Source organism: Rhopalosiphum maidis, chromosome 3 (genome assembly GCF_003676215.2).
Source record: "Rhopalosiphum maidis isolate BTI-1 chromosome 3, ASM367621v3, whole genome shotgun sequence".
Lineage (NCBI taxonomy): Eukaryota > Metazoa > Arthropoda > Insecta > Hemiptera > Aphididae > Rhopalosiphum > Rhopalosiphum maidis.
In genome coordinates this window covers 39,055,672-39,065,672 of record NC_040879.1, presented here as the reverse complement: position 1 = coordinate 39,065,672, position 10,001 = coordinate 39,055,672, and the positions used below count along the sequence as shown (strand labels likewise).

At 29.4% G+C, this 10,001-nt stretch overlaps 1 protein-coding gene across 1 annotated transcript; it reads right to left on the bottom strand.

Annotated features, from left to right (window-relative positions):
• Positions 1 to 301: 301 nt before the first annotated feature.
• LOC113559297 lies at positions 302 to 4,492 on the bottom strand. The gene is made up of 8 exons (XM_026964969.1): positions 4,259 to 4,492; positions 3,859 to 4,142; positions 3,185 to 3,478; positions 2,316 to 2,387; positions 1,404 to 1,628; positions 989 to 1,299; positions 695 to 918; positions 302 to 631 (listed from the first exon to the last, which is right to left on the bottom strand). The coding sequence occupies exons 3-8, from the start codon at positions 3,419 to 3,421 to the stop codon at positions 399 to 401; spliced, it is 1,302 nt and encodes a 433-aa protein (XP_026820770.1). The 5' UTR covers positions 3,422 to 3,478; positions 3,859 to 4,142; positions 4,259 to 4,492; the 3' UTR covers positions 302 to 398.
• Positions 4,493 to 10,001: the final 5,509 nt, after the last annotated feature.

Genomic DNA, 10,001 nt, shown 5'->3' with positions numbered 1-10,001 from the left:
AATTAATTATTGAATTAAGCCAAAATATTTTTTTTTTTTTTTATAAATATCAAACTATGCATGTAAGTCTGTAGTAAAACATAATAATAAAAAAAAAACATAATAATTATTTTTACAAGTATTTTTATTTTTACTAAATTCATATTTGTTATTATATCATTTATTTCATGAAATCAGTAAAATCAATCTACTTGTAACTTTAAAAATATCAAATTTTATTTATCTTACCTAACAAATATTTACAATTAAATTTATTTATTAGATTATATTTTAAATAGTTGGTGACCGAAATGGCCACTCTATCACAATTAAAATATTAAAAATATAAATCAGTCTCATACAAATGATTAACAAAGTGCATATTTGTTATTTATGAACATGTTGAATAATTAAAGAATTTAACTTATACAACATCGATTACGTTTTAGTTTCTTATTAGACTTTTCAGCAGTTTTGTTGGAAGTTGCTATGTAATGAGAATATTCATGATCCAGCCTCTCTGCTCCTTCAAGCTGTAACTTTTTCGCAGGTCCTTCAATAGCAAGAACACACTCTTTTGAACATGCCCAATGTTGAAATGGAACACAGGTATTTCCTAGATAAGGAGTTAGAAATGTTACCGTACTATAACCTGTAATTGAAAACAGAAAATTAGTTTTTCATTTTGTATTTTAAAATGTTTATTTATAATAACCTGGTTTTGAACAGTCAGTTGCAACATTACAGAAGTTACATATATTATAATTAAGGTAAGTCAAAGACATATAATGTTTTAAGGATTCAGGGATTTCTTCATTAAAAAAATTAATCCCACTTGAAAATATTTGTTCAACACAAATGTCTAAAAGAGATGAAACAGCTTGTTTTGAACCTGTTTCCCCTCTTATCCAATAGTTTTTCCATATTTCTTTACGAGCTCTGTAATAACAAATAAACATTGTATTAAAATATTATATTGATTAAATATTTTGTAAAAAGCTAAAATTACCTATGATCATAATCAGTGTGATACCACAAAAAAAACGACTTGAAGTAATTACGATTACCCAGTCTATAAACTAATTCTAAATGATTCATGCTTGTTAAAAATCCAGGTAATGCTTCAAGTTGGTTATCATCAACATATAGTTCCTTCAGATTAACACAAAACTTTAGAGTAAAAGGAATTGATTGTACAGTTAATAAGTTGTCAGTCAGTATAAGCACTTCAAGCTTTGTTAGTCGACCAATCGCACTTGGTATTTGACGTAAGTGATTGTGTTTGAGAGATAAGATTTTAACATTCTGACATTGAAAAATCTGAAAAAAAATACGTATATATATAAATAATGTATTTATCATTTAAAACATAAAAACATAGAAGAAATATATATAATTTTATAAATTTTGAATAATTAAATTACCTCAAATGGAAGCTTGCTGTCATCTATACTTTCTAAAATATTGTCCAAATACATTTCAACAATATTATATCTTTGTAGATACCTTGATAATGGTGTGGAATAAGGAATATTTAATGATCTGCGATACTGGTTTAATTCATTTTTCAAGAATGTCAGTAAGCGTAATGGATAATTTTCTATAGTTTTTTCTATGTAACGTGGATCATCTAGTAATAGATAACCTAACTGCAAATAATAAGAATAAAATTAAACTATGGTATTATTTAAAGAAATACTAAATTACTCAAAAAGCATTAAACTTTAAACTTTAAAATTATAAACCAAATATCAATTACTTATTAATTAAATTTACCATAATCAAAAATATTAAAAAAATTTTTTTTCTAAAATATCATCAGAATATTAGTTTAATGAATAACACGTTAACTCCCATGTAGCTACAGTGGTGATAACACTGAAAATTTGGTCGCCGGGTCTGTCATGCTACCATATACCTATACTCCAAGTGACCGCAGGCTGTCATATCTCATTATTTTCAAATAAGCTTTATTGTACTGGTGCTGAAGTAATGATACATATGATATGACCATTGCATAGAGAAGACAATTAAACATTGAAAATTAGAAAGGTATATGTTTTACCTCAATTAAATATTTTCAAGATATAGAAATGACAAAAAATGCCTGTCTAGTACCACTTTAATCTAATGCTATAATCTTTTTGGCGAGATAAAAATAATACTGATATCGGTATCATTAATTTCTGATGGTTAGTTTTGGAAATATTGAAAAAATCATTCTATGAATAACTCTCTAAATAGGCTGTAATGTGCAGAGAAAGATTATCAAATTCCTGCATTGCGGGCACTTGGCGGTCAAAGTTTTAATTCTTGGTTATCATTGTTTTACTTACATTCAATGGAACATTTGAGCTCACCATATGCCCCTCATTACCTCGTATCACAGCTTTTAATTTTCGTTTTATCTGAAAATAACATATTTTGTTACTTTGTAATGTACAAAATTGAAATACCATTTGTTGGTGAACTCTTTAAAAAGTATAATTTAAAAATGATCAATGTTGTATTGTTTAAACGATATGTTAGGAAATTATGTGTATCGTAATATTTGTTATTTTATTTACAACTACTCAAAGAAAAATATTATTTTCTTTTGTAAGCATTTATAAATCTCAATTAAATAGGTTAGATAATAATATTGTAACATGGATTGGATTATACATATATTAAATAATAAATTTGTTTTTAAACCCTTAATTTTAATTTTATTAAAGAAAATTCATTCATACAAATATTTTATGATGGATTATGATCAAGATTGTTTTATTATTTAGAGTAAGAACAATAAAAGCCTTTTACTAGTATGCAAATATTGTATAATTGTTTATTATTAAAATATATAGTATTTACAATTGCTATTAGTTAAATAAAGAAACAATAGATCACTAGGTAACTATAACTAAAGAAAATACCTACAGTATAGAGCAGAAGTTAATAAAATATAATATTATGCATAATAGTACACAAAATTTGTTATTTTTATTAATTAATATTTGTGGCAGATCTTATATAATTTTATATTTTATGTTAATTATTAAAAATTGAATACCAAAGTTTGCCTAATGATTTTTTTATAACTATTGACATTTTCAACTGTTCTTTTTTAAGGCATTAGAAGGTAGTATGCGAGTGGTATGCAGAAAAAAAGTGAAAAACTAGTAAAGTTGGGTTAAATAAACATTAAATAAAATAAAGGTCTTACCACATAATTTGGTAGCGAGTCAGATGTCCCGAGGTCATTATTTTCACCCGGTATACATTCAACCTTATAAATTTTGAGGATGCCATCAGGTGATAATAAGTATGTCAATATTTCATGCCAAACACTAATCTTGTTGCGTATTTTGATCCTGTCAATAAGATTACATTTACTACCATAACACATGGAAGTAAACTTCCTAATCATATGGTACTCATAACTATTGAACTGAATGTCCATTGGAACTGCACTTATATTTTGTACACAGCGAATGATAATTTTATGTTGTTATGACACCTTGGGAAAAAAGTCAATATATTAATCAATAGTTTTGTATAGAGATACTAAAATTTAAAACAACAAACATCGCTTATTATGGAATTACGAGTATGTTCAGACAAAAGGTACACAGTAGTTATGAATTTTGGTTTAGAACAGGTAACAATTATGGAAAGCAGCTGCCCATGTCTAAAAGCCTTGATATTATTATTAATGGGTTTTGGATAGTTACTGAGCAGTGCACCTAGGCAATAAACTCAGTGTTTGCGAGTAGGTTTAAATACGAAATTCCAAGTGAGAAAAAAATATCAAAAACCAGTGCACCATGTATGTCGGTCGTTAAAAGCGAAATCAAAACGATTCGAAATGTCAGAAGAAAAAATTAAAAGTATACTCACTCGAACGCTATGCGAATGTCGTAAGGCGGAGTACTTCTACCGTAGTAGGTTAGTGTACGATCGCACTGGCGATGGATAATTAATTGTTAAATATCAACCACATCATCGGACGGGAATCGCCCATCAAAAATTAGTGTTTCCGCGTGGACTGCCTCCGATGATCGTCCGACAAACGGCGTGCAAACTGGACGGCGAGAGGAAGGAGCGGAAGAATCGAAAGAGACTAAAAAAGAAATCGACTCAAGTCCGCGGTCGTGGTTCGATTGCCGCTGCGGGTACAACAGCTTTACGACATAAAAACAAAACACAGTTTTATTACAACCGAATAACTATAATTATGATAATTAGATGATTGCTATATTATAATAATTATTATTATTATTAAAATTGTTGTACGTACAGTTAACGCGGCGATACGGAATAACGAGCGAAATGTTGCGCCGTTGCGCGTTGGACGCTATGTGGTGAGATTGCGATACAAATCAGAGACCGCCGCCGCCACACGCTGTTCGCACGACGACGATGACTATGACAATAATCGGCGGCTGATAAGAAAAAATAAATAATAAGATAACGATGTCCCGCCACTGCCGCGGACGTGTTGCCGACGTTGTACGATGATTGTATAGTTCCTTTGCGGCGACTTGTGTAAGTTGTACGGAGTGGCTCACGAACGTTTCATCACCATAAGGACGAACATCATCCGAGTTGCACTGCAAACATTCGGGTATAAAATCAAAACCTGCCTACGATTAACTTTTTTTTTTATTATTATTATTATGAATAAATATTGATATTAAGTGCCTAGGTAGGTAGGTATTTTACAATGTTATCAATTGACCTATGACTTCCGTAGTTCCGGCCTGTAATCGTAAAAAATAAATATCCTATATATAGGTATGCGTACAATATAATCAGTGTCTGGGAGTGACAAACACTGAAATACTGTAACAAAATTACTATTTAAATAATTTTATGGCGATGGGTCATTTAATTACATTTTAATTTTAATGAGAATTTAAATGACTTTCTGTAGTAGAGGTAAAAGTACTAAATTACTCGTTACTTTTTTATTTTATTTTAATACATTTTAAGAACCAATTGAGGTATGGTACTATGAATTATGATACAGTATATGTAAATATATTTGTCGGCTGTGGCTGTCATACAAAAAGTACGAATTCTGACAGCGACATTTTTGTAAAATATCTAGCTACTTCACTATTTGACAAAAATATATATATTTTTTTAATAAGTACGTAAATAAGTAATAATTTTAGACTAGTTTAACTTGGAAAATGCATTGTCGTTAAAAATAATATAGAATAACGTGTTTTACAAAATTGTTGTCTTCTTTGGTTCTAAAATCAAAATTTTACATAATTTAGTTAATATTGTTCTTTGTCATGTAATAACTATTGAACACCAGTGATATTTTTGAACATAATAAATAAAATTGCTCGGTTTTAATGATAAAAATAAAAAAAGGAATTTGCCCAATGCTGATTACAGTATCTTATTAGTTTCTCTATACCATAATACGTATACGACAATGGTGTACGTTTTGATACCTATCTGCCAACTCCACAGATGTATAGAATAATTCTATATGTTTGTGGCTGACTCATCCTAAAATATATCAGTAAAATATAACTATTGTAAATTTATCACACTGAATTAAAATCAACACATAATGTCATTATTTATTCAACAATGAATAATGATATCTATAGAATAATATTGTTTGGAGAAATCGCCCCCAAAAAAAATATATGTCCGTGATGTCACTACGGTTCTACGTACAACGACATGCAGATAATATTGCTACGTGATCTGACAGTTATCAGAATGACGGTAATAATAAGAACAAAAATACAATAGGTGTTTAACGACACATAAATACATAATACAGTAAACAGTAGTAATACTAGTACTACTACATATTATACACAAACGGCCAAATATCCCGTGGGCCGTGATTGGTGCTAGACTGCCAGGTTGCCGGGAATTTAACATGGAAAAGCAAAGGTTCAACGACAACATAAAAAGCGGAGATGGGTTAATAAATCCAGCTTTCCAAAAATACACCAGATCCATAACATAATAATCCCTTGATTAACAACGGATCGGATTCGTTCGTATCAGAAACTACACAGTAACAACACGACTGGGTAGTTACACCATCATGCACGGACATGATCCCATCTGTGATGGGTCAGTTGACCAGAAGGGACAGGGCTACAGGAGAAGAGTAGGAAAGGACGAAACCTACTATAAAAGATGGCCTTGGAGAAGGCTCCGATAGACGTGATTTATCAGATTTGCACAAGCATCGCCTTCGCGTCAATTTACATCACGAATCAGTTCCTAGGACTTAATCCAATTTTCTGATTATAAAACACTTGTAGAATAATTTGCGATTAATAGCACACTTGGAATATTACACTTTAAAATTATTTGCAACATACCTATCATTTTATAGCACGGCTACATCGCCACTGCTCAATGATTAGTTGGTTGGTATCTACGCTAAAACCTAAAATATTGATAATGTAGATGATAAAGATATTACGGAACACAACAATTCCAAAGCACGGTCTTAGGAGATGTTTTCCGTGTTTTTGGAACTGTTGCGAACTCCAATGTGATACAGGCCGAAGGACGGAGTTGGAATTATTTCAACTAAGTTCGGTGAATGCTTTTTAAATGTTTACGTTTATTGAAATATGACTAAATTCAAAATAAAATAAAAAGAGTATATATAATACTATGGCGGTAGTCAGAGAGGTGTTGCTTCAAGCATTGTGATGCCGCGCCTGACAAAACCACGTCACTATGTCAGTCTGCGGACCAGCTCTCCTAGACAAGAATGATATTATTATTAATATAATACATAGTCTGCGGTCAACCGCCGTCAACTTCTCCTACGTTTGTATCTATCCGTCTTGCGTGTCAATGCGAGCAAAACACAATAGGTATAGTGTGTTTAGCCCGTGTTAAATATATCATATATGAACATATAATCGAATACATTTAAACATCTTGTAGGCCTATAATAGTACTATAGTAGTATAGTCTGTTCGTATTTTAACAAGTGTCTTATAGGTATATGATTATTAATTGAGTTGCGTCTGTGACACGTTGTCGTGTTTGTATATAGTTTTTCTTTCTGTATAATAATATGTGACTATGAATGCTAACGAACACCGGTTAATATCGTCTTACACCAAAGTCATTGATGAATAATGTTGGCATATCGATCAAATTTGTACTGTTTGGGACATTTATACAACTGTTAATGAGTTTATGACGATATTATTGATTGTTGGTAACGCCGACATCATTATTTAATCTAACCTAAGGATACCTAACGGAAAAGTATTAAACACATTAAACATACCTATAAACCTCTACTTACCACTACCTATAAAGTACCTAAACAGTATAAAGTATTGTATAAGTTGATAGTTTCGGTAAAATGTTTTATTAGCTAACTTGCCCATAACTACTTTTATAACTTTTTGGACTACCACCATGCTATTATGTTGTCTTGTTAACATTTAGTATGATATCGTCATTCAACGTAGTTATATATATTGTCGTATACGATTGATTTGCACAATAACCAAAACATTTATTTTTAAATAAAAACTTACGTGAAGTACTTTATATATAATCAATTTAATAATAATTTATAGTTTCTAAAATAATACATGATAATTCTTTTTTTCTATCGGCTAAAAAATATAAGCTTTTAATTAATTAAGTGAACATAAATAAATATAATAAACGACACTGTAAAAAATGTTGTTAAATATTAATTAACGACGCAATGTGAATTTACACAGAATTATATTAATATAATGACTAGGTATCGACTATTAAAGTGGTATGACGTTTTGAATATACTACTAAATATATAGTTATTTTATGACAAATATATTATTTAAAAAATGAAGACATACTTGATATTATGCGACAAATACACATTTAAACATGAAGATGGAGGAACATACTATAGGATGATTAAAGAATTGAAATAATGTGCGTACAAAAATATTACACATGAAATTGATATGTGTATTTGAGTTTATGCTTTCAATGCCAAGCAAAACAAAAAGCATAATATTGTTGTGAAATCTATAATAAGTTCAGAGTTAAATTCTCAATGCCAAATAAATCTTGTTAATATGCAAACAATACGTAAAGACGGAGAATATAATTCACAAAATCATTTGACACAATGAATACAACTACTGCCGTTAAAATAAATAACTGCAGAAGAATAAGTTACCCATAATTTTTTATACCAATAATATATTCTTAACTTTAGGAGCACCAAATATTTTGCGTTCTGATAACTTTGGGGAATTTTTGAATAAAATAATAATAATCATATTAATAATAATCACAGAACTGTGTTAAATGTGGGATGATGTGAAAACAAATTTGTATTTTTAATAGATCAGATTATTTTTTTCTAATTATTATTATTGTTAAGTGTGTCTTAAAAGTTTCATATTTTACCGTTGAAAAAGTGTAAGATGTTTATAAGTACCTAAATTAAACCCATTAACATATTCTACTATTCTAGCTGTTCTATGTTGTAAGTTTAATAATTTATTTAAGAGAATACAAAAGAAACAGTTTTTAAAATTTTGAATTATTTAATAATTGAAAAATCTACTCACATTTCGAAAAAAGTAAAAGTTGTTTTTCGACAATTTAATCATATTAGGTATGCTGTAATAATTGATTAAAATATTTCCAAGTATATACTGAAGTATGTATCTGACATTGGTATTTTAAATCATAATATTTCCATTTTATGAAAAACAGGTGTATCGTATATTGGAGCAGATTTTCTTTAGAATTATAATATAAAAATAATAAAAAAAATTGTTTCTGAAGTAGAAACTATTACAATTACATCCAATTTGTTACCAAAAATCAGATGTATATTATAGCCTACAGGTACCAGTTTCATGTTACGATCGTCTCAAATAATAATTAAAATATAATTAATTGCCAATTTCGTAAGTTTATGGTGTATCCGTTACAAGTCGTAAGTATATACTATATAGTATTCACGAGTAGCTGAGTATAGATATATAGTATATACTCGTTAATGATGGTTTGTTTTTGTTTATGGAGCCGTCGGAAAGTGCAAAGTAAAGTGCCAAAGTGTCATATTCTTCCCTAATATATTTAAATATTTTATCATTCATTTTAATACATATATATGTCACATTGACATAGTGAAATCACTCATTTCATGAACTGGATATCCAGATAGTGAAATTCGTCCAAATTTTGACGAAAATATACATTATATGGACATTATAAGGATTTTTGTCTTGTTCGTGTAAAGCAAAACCTGGGGTCCGCCTTGCAATAATGCGCAGCCCACGATCACGTTTGAAATTTAGCATCTATAAATGTTTTAATAATAATAATAGTTTGTAATTTAAAATGTATAATCATAAAAAATGTACATATTTAAAATACATGTTTTTACTACGAATGCGGTCCGCAAGATTTAAAAAAAAATAATACGCGTGACGTGTCCCGCTGCATAAAAAGTTTGTAATTTTACAACAGGAAGCTGGAAGAACCCCGATCTAGAGCTTTAACACTGCATCGTCTGCATCGTGTTTTTCTATAGTTAAGAATATATATATAACTTGCCAGTAACGTTTGTACCTATAAGGTGCGACACGTATTCGGGGGGGGACATTATAACGTGTTATCAACGTATATTAAGTATTTAATATTTATACAAACAAACAATACACGACACAATATACACAAATGCATAACACTGCGTGTCTGTGTAAAGGACGAAAGGGCGAAGGCGCCTTTGTTATAATAATATTGGTAGGTATATAGACATTTTATACAGTTGGTATACAATCTTAACACCGTGTATTGTGCTCGAGTGCTCGACATACATAAATTAAATTATTTAAGATTAAAATAATTATACATAATTAATTACAATAGTTTTATATATATATATATATATATATATAGTTACTGTAATTAGTATTATTTTGTGAATTGTGATGGAGTGATTAATGTTATATTTAATATAATACATCCATTCATTGTGCGATTTAATTATTATGTACTGAAAACAGATT